General features: G+C 41.7%; 1 protein-coding gene and 1 long non-coding RNA gene across 8 annotated transcripts in view; one reads left to right on the forward strand and one right to left on the reverse strand.

The window, feature by feature from the left end:
- Nucleotides 1–14,926: 14,926 nt before the first annotated feature.
- On the reverse strand, nt 14,927–16,807 carry LOC113574508 (uncharacterized). The gene is made up of 3 exons (XR_003410331.3): nt 16,574–16,807; nt 15,609–15,677; nt 14,927–15,490 (listed from the first exon to the last, which is right to left on the reverse strand). It is a non-coding gene; the product is annotated as an uncharacterized LOC113574508 (long non-coding RNA).
- A 1,437-nt stretch (nt 16,808–18,244) lies between these two features.
- The window catches only part of nfia (nuclear factor I/A), a 153,312-nt gene continuing 152,609 nt past the window's right edge, over nt 18,245–18,947 (forward strand). For 3 of the 7 annotated variants that reach the window (XM_027005477.3, XM_027005483.3, XM_027005479.3), the window contains exon 1: nt 18,247–18,625. In XM_027005477.3, the coding sequence (XP_026861278.2) occupies nt 18,530–18,625 (96 nt within the window). In that variant the 5' untranslated portion in view covers nt 18,247–18,529. Of the gene's footprint in view, nt 18,626–18,947 lie in introns of all 7 variants that reach the window. The other 4 variants (XM_027005478.3, XM_027005480.3, XM_081708191.1 and 1 more) reach the window with 3 other exon arrangements.

The following is an 18,947-nucleotide window of genomic DNA, read 5'->3' on the forward strand; positions in this document are numbered from 1 at the left end:
CACAGACAACATATCCACATTCCCTCCCCCTTAAACACACACACACACACACTCTCTCTCTCTCTCTCTCTCTCTCTCTCTCTCTCCTTTACTCTGTCTATTCTATCCTCACCAGAGACCAGAGTTCCACACACAGCCTTATTCACAAACTCTAAACTAACATCTGCAGAGACGGAAACGCATTAAAGAGAATGGGAGAATTAGGTTTAAAGAAGGTGAGAGAAGCACTACTGCTTCATCGATCAAAAGTACATGCCTGACCATCCATCTGAAGTACTTTATGGTCTGATGAGAACTATACTTCACCATCTCAGAGCTTTGCTTTACTCATCATTCTGTATAGTGGCCTAGAAAAAGACCCATTGTGAAGTCTGAAAATCATGGATGAATATCCACGATGGCCTGGACTGGTTGTGTATGTCTTGTAGGATGTAACAACATGTAAAGGAACCACAGAATGCTTTTCTGGCCCAGTTGCTTTTCTCAAAGTCTTCACCAATAGCAATTCGGTCTGGTTTCTGCGTTCTATCTCTCTGGTTGTACTAGATGACCCGTCCATACATCCACACTCTCCCCAGGGAGCTGAAGTGATGTACCACATGGTGCAACACAAACAAACCTTGTTGATGTGCCATAATTCGAGTTCTCTGAGTTTGGCCAATGACAGCTACATTCAAACCTGCTCCCACTCACACAAGCAAATCTTTGCTGCAGTTTCCGGTTTTGTTCTTCTAATAGAAGAACATTCATTCCTGAATAGTGTGTAGCTACACATTATCCAGCTGATTTCCCAATAAATAGTTATTTTCTCATTTATTGTTTTTTATATGGATGAATTGCAACAGGTCATTGTTGTCTTTAAAACCCTCCACAGATATATTCACACACACACACACACACACACACACACACACACACACACACACACACACACACACACACACACACACACACTCAGTAAGCGGTCAGAGCTTGGGATGAATAGACTTGGGGAGTGCACACAGACTGAGCTGGTGGTACTGGCATGGTAGTGCTAATTAATCATGTGTTGCATTCAGTCAGGAATGTGAGGCAGGTTTCCTGAGATGCTGACACAAAACCCTGCTCTTTGTTTCCAGCCCTGAACCTCCACATAAATGATCTTCTGTTCCTTCTTCTGCTTTCAACGTGTTCATGAACAAATCTTTCTGTTAGATTTTTTTCTTCATGTTTCTTCCTCATTTATTTGTTCTCAGTTAATTTAGCATATTTTCAAATATCAGCACATTTACAAAGTTGACTTTCATGTTAGATCAATATTTTTAAACTAACATGGTCTTTTTGTTATTACCCCAACTAATCATTGTTTACACTTCAAGTTATCGTGTTTCCCACCCCACCGTCTTAGTCTCACCATGTCCATAATAGAGAGTAATAGTGTATCGATGGTTCAGAAAGTCCAAAATACATCACCCTTTGATACAAAGTGAAATTAATTATTTGGCTAAAAGAAAAAGGCCTGTGTTATGCCACTGCATTTTCTCATTTTGTTCCTGATGTCGTGGCACTCTGAGACTATACTTTCAGGAACCATACAGTCCAATCCTCTTATATCCTATTATATCAGCACAGTTTAGTCAGGCAGTTAATGTGTTCTTGATTACTTCCAATTTAAATAGTCATAATATTTCTGCTAAAATCTGATTTTTAAGGATGGTATATTTAAAAATACGCTTCTTGATTATGAAACTTTTGTGAAGGACGTTACTAAAAATGTGCTAAATTGACAAGCTTTAAGGAGGTGTTCAATGCAAAACACGTATTTTTGTACTGCAGAAGGTGTATCTTGGTTTTTTAGTGTGTCTGTATGAATTCATGTGACGCTGTAAGGGATCCTGCAGCGGGCTTTAGCTTTAATCCTGTTTGAGGGGTCACCTCCAGCCTGCTGCCCTTCTGCAGAGTGTAGAAATGCTGGCACTGTGCCACTCCAGACCTGGGGCACGGGTCAGCATTGGCTCTGTTTTCTTTGGCCCTTTGCATCCACGCTCAGTTCAGTCAAAAACACACGGAACCCATTGAACACGCTGAGAATCTTATAACAGCAGGTGGAATGAGACATTTTCTACAGATATGCTCCAACGTTCATTAGCATGTCAACTGCATGATAATCATTTGTGTTTGGAAAATGCTTGATATGGTTATGGGAAGTGAGCTTAAAGGTTGGACCCGCAGAAGAATGTTTGATGGGAATAAGATGAAAGACAAAGTTTCTCTCATGACACCAGTGACAACTGGCACAGGGCACAGCACTAATTATCAGGTAGTCTGATGCTACTGTAGCGCCAAGCTCTAGGAGGATAAGGATGCCACTTTTAACACCTCACTATCACCGACTCATCCTTTATCGACGCATCTGATCAACAGTGGTGGATCTGGTGATGCTGGCAAGCTCTCTGACCCCGAAACGCAGAGGCGTCTCCTGCCAGCCAACTGTGATCATGGCTTGGCTTAGCCTGGTTAGACTCTCTAACTACTGCTCTGAGCAGTAGCTGAGCAACATTTCGAGAGTACATACCAATAAAAACCTTTACATTTAATTACATTTAATACCTTGTTATCATCACTGCCATTATCCTTTCACTTGTGCAGTGAAGGCCGGGCGGATGGAAATCATAGAGGAAAGAAGAATTAGAGTGATGGCTAAAGGAATAGTCGTATGGAAGGACTGCTAAGGGCCTCACTCAAGAATAAGCTTGGAGATACTGCGTGTGTCTTGGTGTGTATAAGAAGTTGGGGGGGGGGGACGGGACTCTCCAGAGGAATCCTGGGATGTGATGACCTTCACTGCAGGCGAGGAGGGGAGCAATCCTGCGATTATGCAAATGAGGCAGACTGATGCAAAGTGCCCCGGTTTGGTCACTAATGCTCGTGGCTTGTGAAAGGGCAGTGCTCCCTGGGAGAACTAGCAGACGTTAGCCGAGCAGAGAATCTAGAGCAAGAGAGAGAGAGATGAGTCGGGGGTGAAGGGTTGTGCACAGAAACAAGCGAGGTTGCACGAGAGCCTTAATGAGAAGGGCTGGTGACTCCTCCAGCAAAATGCATTATCATATTTCCACGTAATTAGTTTGTTTTTCCAGTTGAAAAGAAAAAGCGGGTTGATGGTGCATTCAGTGCTGGAGGCAGTGGTAGGGGCAGCCATCCTGCACCCTCCTTTCGCATGGCTCATGAAATGGAACCCCTCAACCCACATTCACATCTGGGATAAACGCAGGCTTGATGTTAGGAGAATTTTCCTTTTTATGGATCTCATGAATAGTGTATAGAGGCCACCAGTGTGGGTGAGAGAGCCAGAGGTGAAAGAGCTGGAGGTGGTAGAGCCGGCGGTGATGGAGACCTGCTTCAGGGCCTCATACTGAGACCACTGCACTTGGACAAACTTTTGAACTTGGCATGATTTCATGTTATGAAATGGTGCAGCTATGGCTATGGTTGATAGGTCTATACTAGTACTGCATCTGCTGGTACTGATTTTCTGCAAATACATGCTTATGTATGCTTATGTGCCTGTAGCCTGAGGCAAAGCAGGCAACAGTACCTTACATGACCAAGACTAGTTTCCCAGTTATAACAATTATGCAAATGGCCTGCTATGAATGATTAAGTTATTAACTTATTTTATTAACTACACAAGTGGGAATTATTGTCTATGGATCCAGGCTGAAAAGCATGTAGCTACAGCTTCTTTGATTTTGAAATGTGCTTTTGAATGAATGTAAGGAGTTCATTCCAGATCATTTCCTCCCATTTAGGACAATTCCATTCCTGTTGTCATGGCAGTCTGAGATGGTGAACTAAAGACCAGTTCAAAGTCAAACTTTACTGTCAATTCTTCTCACCACAAGTGCATTGAGTGAGCAATGACGCGGAGCTACAATAAATGTAAACATCAGTGCAACTACACAGTAAATGCAATAAATACATGCTAAAACTACATGAACACTTAATAAACTACAAATACCAATACAATAGACACACACAACCCCTCCTCATTCACTCAGACTCAGCAAAAGCATGAGTCACATCGTCTGAGTTCCATACGGCTGCAGGGTGCCTAGTCCCGGCAGCGGCGTGAGCCGGTCTTGGCCGGCTGTCAGGCAGAGATGAGCGCGGCGTGGCAGGGATCCAGAGCTCTGGCCGCCTCCCAGTGGGACTTTAATCGTGGTCTCTGGTCAGCGCAGGGGAAACCCTGCCTTTCGCAGCCAGCTGACATCAGGAGCAGGCCCAGTCAGGGGAGAGGAGCTGGCCACTGTGAGCCCCGGCCGCCTGCTCCTGCCAGGCAGGTGTGTAATCTAGAGCCGGGGTCAGGGGGGAGGATGCCAGCCGCATGTAGCCTGGCCACGGGAGGGGTCTCGGTGGGGTGGCATGTGGACGAAGGTCTGGGGCACCTGCCAGGACCAGAAGTGTATTGTGGGGAGAGCCAAGGCTGGACCTGCCAAAGCTGGGTGACCAGGTCACCTCTGTCTCTCTAGATGAGGGGTGTCTCTGTCACCAGTATTCAAGTATGGCCTGTTTGTATGTGTGCATGCATGTATCAGACTGCAACTGTTGCCAAGGGTGCGCTTGTGAGCAGGGGAGAGTAAAACAGATCTAGTACAGAGCCATGCTGCATGCCAGAAAACCTGCATCCTCAGCAACTGTTGGAGCTTAAGAAAAATATATATTCCTACTAAACTGCGTGTAATTGTACTGTATATTATTTAGGAAAGGTTTGTACATGGCTATGTACAGCTTTTAAGTATTGGTTGGATAATCACAGCCTTACAGTGTGAGACCCCAGGAGTGAGCACAGGAGAAATCAAGGATGCACTGCAGCTTTTCTGCTAGTACAGGCGCAGACTTCTACAGACGTTTCCTATGAGAGCAGCTTTAGTTTATTGTTGTAGTGGATAGACATCAGAGAGAAATGTGGTCTAGCTCAGGGGGTGTAGCTGACTGCAGCACACAGGGGAAGAAAGAAAATGCCACTCTGCACAACTAAGGAAAGGCAAAACTGACACCTGCCATAATCCCATCGAGACAAAAAATTAAAAAAATTAAATATTAGAAAAAAAAAAAATGTATTTCAATAAATAAATACAGAATGTGCTTTTTGAACCAACCAACGAGGTCCTCTGATACTGGCAAAAAACTTTGAGGTGTAAGTATGCAAATAAAAGAGGAAATGTCTCATTTGCATACATTCGATGACCCCTGTTGCCGTCTTCCTGGCAGCGAACACTGGCATCTGACAGCTCGGCACTGTCCAGACGCCCTGTTTTGCATATACCGGCCCGGTCGCCCGTTCACCGCGGGTCTCCGGCCCCTCCAGTCAGCGGATGTCATCAAAGCCGGCGAGTCTGATTTGAGATGACAGCTGAGACAGACAACCGAGGGCGCGCTGCGTGTGCATGGCCGATGTGCGCTTGGCTTCGCTCAATACGCAAAAAGAAACCAAAAGCAACTTGGTAATGCAAACTCGTTTGGTAATCAGTTAGCTGTTGACAGTGCATCAAAATTAAATTAGGTGTACCGACGGTGCTGAATTTCCGTTTCAAGCTAAAAGAAAGGTTGAATACAGCAAGACGGGACTCAAAGTAACAAAGTCGCCACATCTGTATAATGGAAATATACGTTATATTTTATTTATTTGTTTAGTCATGCATTTGTCTGTTTATGCACATGTTTATTTCTGTATATTCAGTGGAAGGATTTATAGGCGTTTATAAGCAATTGCTGGTTGGTCTTTTATCTTCATGGCCCTTTAGGTTTAAGTAAGTGGGCCTTACACGGACCTTAACCACACAACTCCGCGCAACATCCCCCCCTGCTGGACAAATAAATACACTGACGAAAAGGAACTGAGGTAAATAGAAAGACCGACAGACAAACGACAGAGAGACAGCATAAAAAAACAGAAGAAAAAGAAAGAAAGCAAACAAAGACTACAGGCTACACTAAAATCTATCATTTCTCTCTGTAACACAGAACAATAAGTTATTTATTGCTTTTTATTCACTCAAAGGACCAGTTGTGACCTGACCCTGATTAAATGAGAAGGTTTCTGGGTTCACAAGTGAGTTCTTTAAAATGCATGAGAACTTGATTTCACAGCATTTGTAATTCAGATTTGATTAAAGAAGTCCAATATTTCTGACATGTAAATGAGAGGACGTTATTTTATCATAATTATTAATACATTTGTCTGATTTGTGTCTTAGTTCTCCAACTCACATTGCTTTCCCTAATCTGGGTCGGGCCTTTGCCCGAGGCGATGAATTTTAATGCTCACATAGCAGCTAAAATCATTTAAAATGTCTGGTAGGCCAATTGCAAATGAAAAAAAATATTGTGCATTCAGACCGCTGTAAATAAAGTCATATTTCACTAATAATACTGTACATCTCCACCCACAGCAATAAAACAGTCCCATATCACCTTCATTTCATAAAGATCTGGAACTGGTCCAGTTTTTCACTGCCTAGTTATTATCATTTTGTGGATGCACAGATGAAAACATAAGACCTGGATTGTTGTGATGTCAGTCAAGCGTATGGATTTGTATAATTAGGGCACTCATTTGCTTCTTTAGTCATGAACCCAAAACATATTTGGGATATTCTGACAAAACATTTCAAAAAAGCACTAACAAAGTTCATATTGCATTGAAAGCACATACCCGTGTTCATGTGCTTTTCATGATGTGGTCTCCTCTACTGTCATTGCCGTTACCCCCCTGTGATGCACACAGTCGCACGCCGTGGTACCAACACAAGCACGCAAAAGCACTCCCAGCAGTGCCGCTCTCGAGCAGAGCCGTGAGATGAGCCTCACTGCAGCCTGAAAAGGCTACCGGACTGTAGCGAGCGTTGGCCGTGGTTCCAGGGAACTTGGCAGCAGTTGAAGACCTGGCTGTGAACGGACTTGTGGCAGTTTGGGGGTGGCGGGGGGTGGACAGAGAGCAGACTTCACTCCTCAAACAGGAGATCTCTCAGCCAGCCCCAGACCGTGAGCGCAGTGCCAGCTTCTCATCACGGCCAGCCTAGCCACGCTCACTGTGAAAAGGCAATTTTGTTTGTCGTATCACTTTGCTACTCAAAAAAAAACAAAACAAGAAACTAAAATTGGGATGGGTTGCATGTGGTGTGTGAGAAGGGGAGGTGGTGTTGGAGGCCCGGCACATGTTCCCACACGGGAAAGGAGGTGTCCGTCTCAAGCTGGGCAGGTTCCCCATCATATGGCAATCTTGCACACAACACATGGTGCTCACTGCACACGACAGCCACAACATCTCCAAAGCCAAGCGCACTGTTCAGCTACCAGTGCCATGCTGGAATGCTCTGGATGGCTTGCGATGTGACGAACAGAGATAGCTCGCAGGGCATCGAATGTGGCAGAGAGAAACCTGGCACACAGCTTTAGGGGTAGCCAAAATTCACAGGCAATACACAGAGTAACAATCTTACATTGTGGTGTATTATACAGAGCAAACAGAAATGCATTGTTACCAATGCTCTAGTGAATAGAAATCATTCCCTTTAATAATTCGTGTAAAATAAGAAATCAGAAATCATACTTTAATGACTTTTTACAAACACATCAATGATTCAGATGATCTTCTATAGTTATGAATAAATGCCCAAATGCATGGTGACTTGGTTTGTTCTTCTTTCTTCAGGTAGGCAATCGCTCTCGTCTTTCTTTTGTCAGTTTATCATCTGGAATTTTTCTCAGATGATGGTAAAAGCCGGACGCCAGCAGCGCTAGACGTGTTTTGTTGTGTGTGGATTTAAGGAGTAGTCTTTTGGTTCATCTTTGGTGACTAGTTGGACAGCTCAGGGCTGATGGCATACACCACAGACGAGGGGTACAGCGCTGCTCCCAAAAATGACTCGTATGCCAACAGAACAAATATTTTAAAAATGGCACCCAAACTGATCAACATCAAACTGTCATGGCAGTTGTCAGTACAGCTTGTCTGCATCCAGCCATCTTGTCTGCAGATCCAGACGCTCCGGCACTGCGCGCCAGATTGCCAGACCCTCTTTCTATGCCACACATCAGGCCCCGTCTTGCTGCCTGCTCCCTGAAGGATGGACCAGCACCTGCTGTTGGCAGACATTCCCCCCCCAAAAAAGCCCCAGTGCTGCAGGGTGAAGCACCATGGGGAGGGGGTGGGGTGGAGGTGAGGGTCCCCCCCCCCCACCTCCATTCTGGGACTCTTGCATGCTTGATTCACATGAGCCCAAGGTTCTGAATCTTGATGGCCGGAAGCCCCCGGTGCATCTTCCATATGGTTGTGAGCTCCATCTTTTAGTCTTCTACCTTTTTTGGGGTGGAATTACTGGCTGTCATACCTGCATTCACTCAGGAAGAAGAGCTGAAACCATCCAGAAAGTGAAAACATCAACAGGGCATGTGAAAAATGCTGACTTGTATTGCAGGAGTCAATGAGCCATCGCACTCAGTGACTAGTAGATCATATTATGGTGTAATAACGCACCCTGGATTTGTCACATATCAAACAGTAATTAGTTTTTTTTAACCCTGAATTAAAGGGCATGGAAATAAAGACCACCAGCTCTATATTAATGAAAGTCGGCGTGTGTGATTGCCTCCAGAGGAGTCCTCTCATTTACGATCATTACTATTTCCTTAATTATTTATATTCATATATCTTCCACAGATTTTAATTCAAGCATGAGAGAGACACATTATTATGCTCAAACATTTTGGCTGAGATGGTGGGATATAAGAAATGGCAGATGATGTCCAGGGCCAGTGTGCTATGGAAACCCTAATCTCAGAAAACTACTCTCGGTTCAGGCAACCAATGCCTTAGAGTTCATATCACAGCTGACCGTGAACCTTATGCTGCATTCCAGAACAAGGTTCATGAAAACATACGTTTCTGCATCCCACATAACTGCTGGAATATCATTGGCATTTTGCTCATCTCCGTTCCTGGGGCTATAGGCTAATGCAGTAGGGCCAGGGAGCGCTGGCTGAGAGTAAAAACATACTGGTTTATGCTAATTTCAGGTCTGACATGTTGATGCCCAGTATGACAGAGTCCCTTGGCTGTATTTTGCACACTAGGTTAAAGAGCAAAGGGAAAGATGGAAATAAAGAATGATCAAGTAAGGCTACTTCTGGCCATGGTGTTTAAGCTCCGCATGGCAGAAACTGGAGCCCTGTGTGAGGTCAGAGGATCCTGATCCTTTCTATTCCCCACGTAAATTTCACTTCTCACCCACTCAGGAGTTGGTAAGGACTACTATGCAGTGCAGTATGTCCAATTATATGGCATTAAGACTGGAGGCAGTGAGATTAATACAGAGGTATGTGTTAAGGGTGGGGCAGGACAAGTGGACACAACCAGGCTTCTTTAGTTAATAGAGTCAGCTCAACTCACTCGACAGGGCTCCTTAATCATCTCATTTAACCACTTATTACCCAGCATCTGTCTGAACGCACCCAGGAGCAGCAGGCTCAGCAATGCCAGAGCTACCACTGAGTTGCACAGGCAGCACAGGCAGCTTGTGTTAGTCGCATTTTCCCAATTATTCAATTCAGGAGGTTTGTTTTTTCATAAAATATTGAACTTATAAAGGAAAAAAGTCAGTATAATGAGTTTTCATAATGGCGTGTTTAAGAGGGACAAGCTTGGGATAATTCCGCTCATTAAGTGCAGTAACTAATGAGGGCCGTTCCTCCAGCATCACAGTTGAAGTCCTCTGCTTCACCAGTCATCATTAATCTCGTGTAATCGGTCACGTCTCACACAAGTCTCATGCACATCTCATACACGCATCCCAGAAGAGCCACCAATAAGCAGCCATCCTTTACAGTGATCAGTAGCTTTGGAAACAAGCGTCAATTAATTAGAACTTGGGTGACAGTGATGAAATGAATGGAATATAAACGGAATGTGTCACACACCAATAAAGCACTGCCTTGGGTGAAAAGTACAGCAGGTGTGTTTTTCCATTAAAAGTACAGCAGGTGTGTTTTTTCAATTTAAAGCATGGCAGGTGTTTTTAATATGTAAAGTATGGCAGTTGATTTTTACATTTAAAGCACAACAGGTGTTTTTGTACATATAAAGTACAACAGGTGTTTTTTATATTTAAAGTACAGCAGGTGTTTTTTTTATAGTTAAAGTATGGCAGGTGTTTTTTTACATATAAAGTACAGCAGGTGTTTTTTTACCTATAAAGTACGGCAGGTGTTTTTTACAATGGGCTTTGACCAACTCTCCAGAATGCCCCTCAGTGGCACGGCTCCAGCACTCATACCGAGCCACTGTTTTAACACAGTGCACTGCATATAAATGACACTCCAGAGTCAACGATGTTTTACATAATAATGCAAAACAGTCTATGCTGAGCTGGGTCATAATGTGATGAAAGAAGTACTTACTCATTGACTTAATTTGACTCACAGACAACTGCATCCCTGTTTGAGTAGTACAGTAGGAGCCAATAGCTAACAGCACCACTCTACTGTGCTTGTGAACTGTCTGCTGTAGTCAACATTTGAACATCATAAAGCTGAATATGAAAGCATATGATGGAATTCAAATACACTCAAACATTCCTAAGAACAATTTCTGCCCACATCAGGTAACTTAATATTGACAAAATAGGAATATTGAATATGTAGTTAATGGCACAATTATGAAAAGGTTGCACACTCAGTAAATACTCAATCGTTAATTGATTTTGTATAACTCCAGCATAGATTCTGAGGTTGTTCTGTCTATAAACATTCTTTTAGACGAAGGGCTGGATCCCGTTACAGATCCTGGTCTCCATTATGCTCTGACCTCTGTGCCGCCACTGGACCTCCTGTTGGGCCTCCTCTCCAGCCAAAACGCCTTTCTGGACACTGACCTTCCACATCCAGCACAAGGCCAGCAAGCTCCAGCTCAAGGCCGCATGCTTTGTGTCCTGCTAGTCTGTGCATTGTAAGTCATTATGGGTCCCATTATGGGTCCCATTATTGCCATAACACATTTCAGCAAAGGAAACATGCAATTGAATGCAGGCTAAATAAATGGATGTTCTGTGGGACCACTGCGTAAGAAGGCCATTTTGCTCACTGTGTTTTTCAGAGACACTTTAGGGGACTGCACTGGCCTGTGGGTTTAAAGGGGTTTTTTGCCTAAATAGTGGCATCAGTGGCATGTACAAGCTGTTTCTGGGGGAGCGGGTTGTGGCAGGCCAGAGAGGCTGCCAGCCTGCTCTGCTTGTCTGTTAATCTGCGCTTACTGGGATGAGAAGCACACGGACTGGCCTGCCAAGTGCGGGGTGTGCTGCAGATGGCAACGCTCGCATATTCTGTTCCTCTCCTGGCTCTCGCGCGCTCTCACCTGCAGTTATTCATATGCACGAAACTGCTGTGGATGCGATCGTCACTCCTCTTATTTTTTTTTTGCTGTTTCCTTCTTTCCTGCTTTCCTGTAGTCCTCAGGATGGTGTCAAGATTAAAATGAAGTTTAAAATAAAAAGGCTCTGAGTGCGGCTGCAATTAAAAGTATAGAGCAGCATGAAAACTCCCTACCAAATGCAAATGCAAACAGATTTTATTTTTTATTTTTTATTTGATTCTATTTCCATAATATTCTAAAATATATATAACCTCTTAGAACCTCTCAGTCTTTTCCAGTGTAAGAGCAATACGCATAAACTGACCACAGATGAATGCTGCAACCACTTCGGAACGTCTGTCTTGACAAATGTGCAGTTCCTACAGCAAAGCTGAATAAAAAGATCACATGGACTGTCACACATTCGTACTGGGCTCCTGCTTCAGCTCTGAGGTGGGCGTCTTCTTGGGCTTGTTGAATATATGTTTCCTCTGTGCTCTGTTTCCAAAATGAAAAATATAATGTCTGTCCAATTAAATACACAACAAACAGTTTTCAACTTCAGCACAAAAGAGATGGGATTTTTAAACTCTTTTAAACATTAAAAAAAATGTATTCATAACATTATTGTTTGTTTAATTCACTCAATTACCATGTAATATCATTACATGGTATATTTGATTGTCATAAAACCAAACCAATTGCCACAGTCTGGTTGGCTTATTTTGTTTCTAGCCTAATGAGTTAATTTTGATTACAGTTATCATAAATAACATATTAACCTACAGCAACACAATATTTAAATATTTTTTTAGTGAATAAGTTGAATACAAGGTGCATTTATATTCCTTTCATTAATAACATAAATCATTTTACTTTAGGCCTACTATACAAACATTTACTTTATGGTATGGACAACAGGAAACTGACCTTGCATCAGCTCTCTTGTAGTCAGAGACAAGGAAATAAGACAGATGCTCTGTGTATTTTACTGTTTGTTTTTTAAATATTTAAAAATATATTTTAATACTTTGAGAATATATATTTTACAGAATATTACCACTGTGAGAACCAACCCCAATGCACAAACAGTCGATATTGTACAGCGTATGCCACTTCGATTCTTTCGACTCACGCAATCAAGCGTGCGGCACTTTTTATTTCCCGCCAGTGACCATTCATAGGTCATGAGGCCTGAAAAAGAACACTCTTTGGATATTATGTAGCTTAGCTGCAAGCTTTACAGACAAAACTCAGAGGTGCTGAGGTATCGTTCTGCTTAAGGAGTTAGAAGGTGTCATTACTTAAACACAGAATTTAAAATCACAGTATGCTTTAAAGGAGAAATCCACTGCTTTTTTTTAATATTTGGAAAGCCCTAACAGTAGCTAAGCTGGCATCCATGAAAACTCACAATAAGGCCTAACGTTAGCTCTCTTGGGGCTGTATCTGAATGCTCATTCTAAAGTAGGCTAAATGCTTAATAGCTGCCATTAATGCCATATTGCAATAGCAGGAGTTCATCCCACACTGTTGTCTCAAGTAATTGTTGGACAGTTTGGACACGATTTGGAGTCCATATAAAAATATCACAATAATAAAGTGTTTTTTAACACATAGTACCCATTAACAAACAAGATGAAGTCTTAATTGTTATTCAGCTGTTCAGCAATTTCCTTAATCACTGTTGAATATATAGTTGAAAAATTAAACCTAATGAATTACAGGTTGTGAATGGGATGATATGTCTAACCCATCACTTTTCAATGTGTTGACTAAATTTAATGCAATTATACATTTTCGGAGCTATATATAATATGGATAATTATTATTACTATGGGCCCTCTTGCATCGAAAGTTAGGTTTGACAAACTAAGTTGACTTTTTGGCTGTCCTTAAAATGATATCTACTGTATCATTCTGAAGGGATCCTTTCAGGTTTGTTAATGAATATTAAACGTGCAAAGCTTTTTATGGGACAGATGGGTAGGCATGAGCTGGAGGAGAGTGGTGGTGTTTAGATGGGTGGAGGTCACCAGAACAGTGTGTGGGATGCTGCTAGCTGACGCTGGACATCACTGTGACAGATTTGGCTGACACTCATCACCATTCTTTCTGATGCCATAAGAGGAGGGGTAATGCTGTGGCATTTGGCCACCATTCCAAGTACCTGTGGGGCTTTTCTGAGAAAACATGCATCCCCTTTTCATAATCATTCATGCAAGGAAATAAATTCCTCAAAAGGTGTCTGTTTTTCCTGACTCAACCATCAACTTCGGCACTAAGAAAACTGATGAATGAAATATAATGAACCATTAATATTCCTTTACAAGTCCTTGGGTATAAATAGCATAGAAAGACAGTAAAGGGTGTCCTGAAACTCTTCCAGAGAAAGGTTATGTGCCAGCTAGTCATTAATCTCTTATGCCAGGATAATTGTTTCAAAGTTTTATTTATGTGTCAACATAATTAAGAAATCTCTATGGTTTTGAGGTCATTTATTAACATGCATATTTACTGGAGTTGTTGGTGGGGGCCATGATAATAGATGTGACTGTATCCCCACCACACCAATCTTGGTAAAAGAGCAAATCTGGGAATGTCTTGGCAGAGTGGGCTATAGAAGCAGATGGTGCTCAAGCCATGGCTGAGGCCTTTTCCTCTCTGCTTCCTCTCTGTCTTGTCTCTGCCAGACTCTTGGTGTAAGTCTCCTGCCTGCGGACGCTCAGACAGGCTCACCGTGCAGTTTAGTGGCACACACAGCACTCATGCATAGTTATCTACCACCAACAATCTGATCAATCGTTATTAGAATCACCTGGCTTTTTTAATCACAACATTTATCTGCGTTTAGCAGGATACCTATTTGTTCTTGCTGTTCTCTGGCCATATTTGTACCTTGGCTTTTACTGTGCTTAATCCAGCTTTGAGGATACATTGACTAATGATATTTAAGATGTTTTGAAAAGGTATAACTTTATTTCATCTTTGTTATCTATCTAATGATTGAATTTGATGTGGTAAAGTATAGATTAATCTGGATTTCATTTTGTTTGGTTCCTGACAGGTTTTTAAATTTCATACTTAATTTTGCACAACAATGGGTTCATTATTGAATGGCTTCCTCAGGCAAATTGAAAGCTATTGGAACACACTAAAGCACATGTTTTCCTCGGACATTTCTAATCGCCAGAACACATTTGAAGCAGGTCCAGAACCTTCTTCGCTCTGCATGTTTATAGCAAAACATCCTGGTCAAATTCTTGTCTGCACATATGAACCAATGACTCAAATACGGAACAGTGGCACTGATGTTCACTTCACAGTTTAGGTTATTGTGGAAATTCTCATTGTTCCTGTTGGCATAAGTGTTCTTATTAACTCACAGCTCATTAACATTTCAGAATCTTGTTGGACAATTTAGGGTTACTTGCTTTCAGAGTTCAAAGGCATCATTTAAGCGTCATTCATACCTCCATACCTCACATGTAACATGCTGACAAAAAATACAAATGATGCAAAAGACATTTATTTTGCAATGCCAGTTCCCATTACTGTTTAATAATCTGTAACCAGTGGCATCTGTCAACAATTGAAGAGGAAAAGCACATGGAGGTAAACAGCCTTATTTGTGGAAGACGTTCCTGGGCATATGCTGGAACTTTGTGTTCTGCGAGTGCTTTTCAGGCATTCATTCAGCTCAGCTGATGCATTGGTGTTTTTGGGAACTATTAGCATTGTGAATTGCTTCATAGTTCATTATGGAAAAACAAAAAACAAATTTAAAAAAATGGTATGTGGTAAAAACTTGATTGTATTTCTTTGTAATCAAAAAAACATTTTGTTTTGTCAGTATTGACTATCAGTACTAACTCTAACTCGGTTGATTTTTTTTTAATATGGATTATTCCTTTTGTTTAATTCAATTTATTCTTATTTTGTTATTTATTTTATTTATATGACATTTTTAACAATTTAGTCTTGAAGCAGCATTACGGGAACTTGGTATGGCTCCTAAATTGCAAGCCAAGGAAACAGTGGCAGGGAAGAACAGCATAAGAAGGAATCTGTGGGCTGCTTGTCAATTTAAGGCTGCATCAGATCCTGTCGAGACACAATCACCTTGTGTATATTAAAAAACAAACAAACAGATTTTAACTGGAACATTTTGTCATTGTTACTTTCAGTGTTGTTATAAGTCTGCACATATGGATATACGTACAGTGTCCGTGTAGTGTGTGGCATGGCTGGAGATGATTTGGGTAGTGCTGGTTGGCACACTGCTGTCCTGCTGAGAAGGTAGAGCCGAGAGAGTGCAAAGAAAACAGATGTCAGCAATTGTTTCTGAGACATTTTGAATTAGAGCTTGGTTAGCAAGAGGAAGTCCCTTAATGTACACATTTGGTTTAGTTACTGGAGTTTCAAATAAATCAGAAAAATCTGTAAGACATCCTCATTGTATTGTAAAAGGGTAGGATCTCTTTACACTTCATGTAGGCACGTGTGGGAATTTTTAAAAATCCACCAGTAAGTGGTATGATTACTATGATTTCATAATAATATATTAATATAATTCATAAATACTGATATGAGTAACTTATTTATCTTTGATGATGATGATTGTTGTTGTTGCGGTTGTTCTGACGGTTTTAATAATTATTGCTAAAAGCCTATTTCTGCAGGTAAATAGCCTGCTGTTATTAGACCATGTTATGTATGATATTAATACATAGTGTATATTTGTGCATGCATTTACATTTATATTTCCTAAGACCTTGGTTGGCGAGCAAGGCTCTCCACACTCCCAGTTCTAGCACTGCCTCTGTGCAGGTCTGTTACTTTCCAAATCAAGATGGACAACGTTAAGATTACATTGTTTATATTTGGGAGGCAAGACTTTCTGAAACAGAAATGCAAAGCATGTGAATTTAGTGCAAGAGCGCCTTCTACTGGGCAATGTAGGAGCATTAGACTGTTGCTTATAGAAGTAACTCTCGATATTCTACTTTGACATTCCGATGTTGTGATAATCTGGAATATGGGCACTATAAATACAGTTTGAAGTGCAGGTTGAGGTACAGCCTAAAGTTTAGAGACCCACTTATGAAGAAACCAAGTTACATGCTCTTCCATTTATCACTAACTATTATTTACAAACTACATTGAAACACACAAAGCTCTACTTACCATTAATTATTATCATGACGTGTTCTCATAGATAAGATCTGTAAGGTGCATTGGCTGCACTTCTGTGTGCTGTGCATGGCTGGTGGTGGATGTGTGTGAGTGCTTTCTGGCCACTGCTGCCCTGTGAGATCCATGCAACTAACATCCCCCGCTCTCTGTGTGTCGTCGCGCCCAGCTGGGGGCCAGTGTCTAGCCTCCCGCCACACGCTTGTGTATCTGGACATGAACGCTCCAAACCCTGTCACGGAGATCACTGATTGAGCGTCTGTCTGGCAAGCACAGAGCATGTTTTTGTGTGTGATTTACACTTGGATTGTTTTTTAGGGATTTTATTTGAATGTGTTTTCAGTGACTTATTATAACAAAACAGAGTAGCTGTATGACAGAAATACTGCTGAGAAAATTGAAAAGGGAAAAGTGACCTATTATGCCTTAACATTTTTTTGAAAAAATAAATTTTTGAACTAATGTTAGATTTATGTAATAATGTTATGTAGACATTTAGTATGTGACTTGCTAAAATATCTTACATTCTGATAATCTACTTACTATAGTTATACCATTGTCAGTGTTAATCAAGGTGCATTTGAAAAATATATGAAATAATAGATTTCAGATATTTTTAAAATCGATAGCCATTTCTTGCCAGGGTTTTGCTGACCTTTGAACACTAATGATGGCTTTGAAGTCATCGATGCTCAGGGATATTCGGGTATAGTATACCTGTGCGCGGCTGCTACCCGCTAACGCTGTTCTCGAGAACAGGTTTTTCTGTATCTGGGCCCAAATCACATTCCTCGGGCACAGTCACAAAGGGAGAACTGTTAGGTGCTTGGGTTGTCTCCACTGCCCCAGCTCAGGTATCCCCCTTGTTCAGCAACCTGAGCTACATGGAGCTTGACTAGGGTGTTCATAATCTCCCGGTCGATGTCTGTGCAGTGTGCTGGAGCCCAAAGAGAGCGAGAGTATATTGCAGTGAAACGTGTTTGTGTGATAAATGTTTCATAGGTGCAAGACTGGCAAAATGTAATATTTTTTAACTTAGTTTGTGACACATATATAAAGTGCTCCAATTAGAAACTGAATATGTACAAATTATTTGAAAAACTAGGTTTTAAAATGTGTAAAATATAATTAAAGCTATAATTCAGTTTATGGGATTGTTTAAGAGGGGAAAGTTTCCCAGTATTAGGAAGCTTACAGTAGTTAACCTCACAGAGTGAAGTAGGAAGAGTGATCAGTGTTTTCCGGTGCTTCATTTATTTTTCCTGAGTGTCCACATTAAAGATAATATGGAAACTGAAAAAGGTTTCTTAAAAAATACCCAACAGTGAAAATCCATTATATTTTCTTGCATTTGTAACTCCTAAGAAATGTAGGTAAATTTGTTAAAAAATAGACCCTTGCCAGGAGGGGGAATGTGAAGGGGGAAAGTCCAAAAACCAAACATTGCATGATAGTCTTTAAGCAGTTCCATCTGTCCAGCAGAAATTTCAGGCTAATAGCCTGTGGTGTTTTAGTCGGCTGCCTCGCTCCCCTACCTGACTCTGTCCTATTAAACCTCTCCACTCTGAAAAAAGACACGATAGAAGGAAAAGAACTTGTGCAGACCTAAGTCAGCTCGATGGTGGTGAAGGCAAAGATGGGGAGGATGATGATCATGAAGAAACATTCCTAATTAAGGAGGGAAAAAGGAACCCAGACACCCAGTGATGTGGAAAAAGGGCTCAGCATTGCTGTGTTGGTTTTTTAAGGACAGCTTGCTCTCAGAGCAGATGACTGTTGCTCACCTTGCCACGGGGTCTGCGTGAGATTGGTTCATTGTCAGGGTTTTTTTTTTTTTTTTTTTTACCCATGATTCCATATGGTATGGAGCGGGCTACATGTTGCCCAACATGCCAGTGCAAATGTTTTCTCAATTAGGTGTCTTATCTCCGGTGAGTGCGCTAGCATCAGATGAAGCTTGCTGACAGCGTAATGGCAGCTAAAACCTCGGAAGGCTCCGTCAAATGGCAGCTCTGCTACGACATCTCGGCCAGGACCTGGTGGATGGTAAGCTGGCAGCAGCCGGAGCTGTTTTGGTTTTTTTTTCTTCCCCATTCTTCTTTGCCCTCTTTTTTTGAGAAAACTTCCCTCCCTCTTTTTACGCATTCAAAAGAAAAGGCACAAATGCATCTTTGGTATTTTTTTGTTTAGATTCCTTCTGCTTCATATTCAGTAATGCGTGGTTGTAGTTTTGTTCTGTCTGCTTGCCTTATGGTCACATAATAGCACCTCTGTTGGTCCTGTCACTTTTCTTTTGTGTTCTTTTAAATGTTCTCTACGTTGTCTGCTGAGCTGAAGGTGTCAGATGAAACTTGACACGAAGTCTGTC

Source organism: Electrophorus electricus, chromosome 26 (genome assembly GCF_041902795.1).
Source record: "Electrophorus electricus isolate QZ-2024a chromosome 26, ASM4190279v1, whole genome shotgun sequence".
Taxonomy (NCBI): Eukaryota; Metazoa; Chordata; class Actinopteri; order Gymnotiformes; family Gymnotidae; genus Electrophorus; species Electrophorus electricus.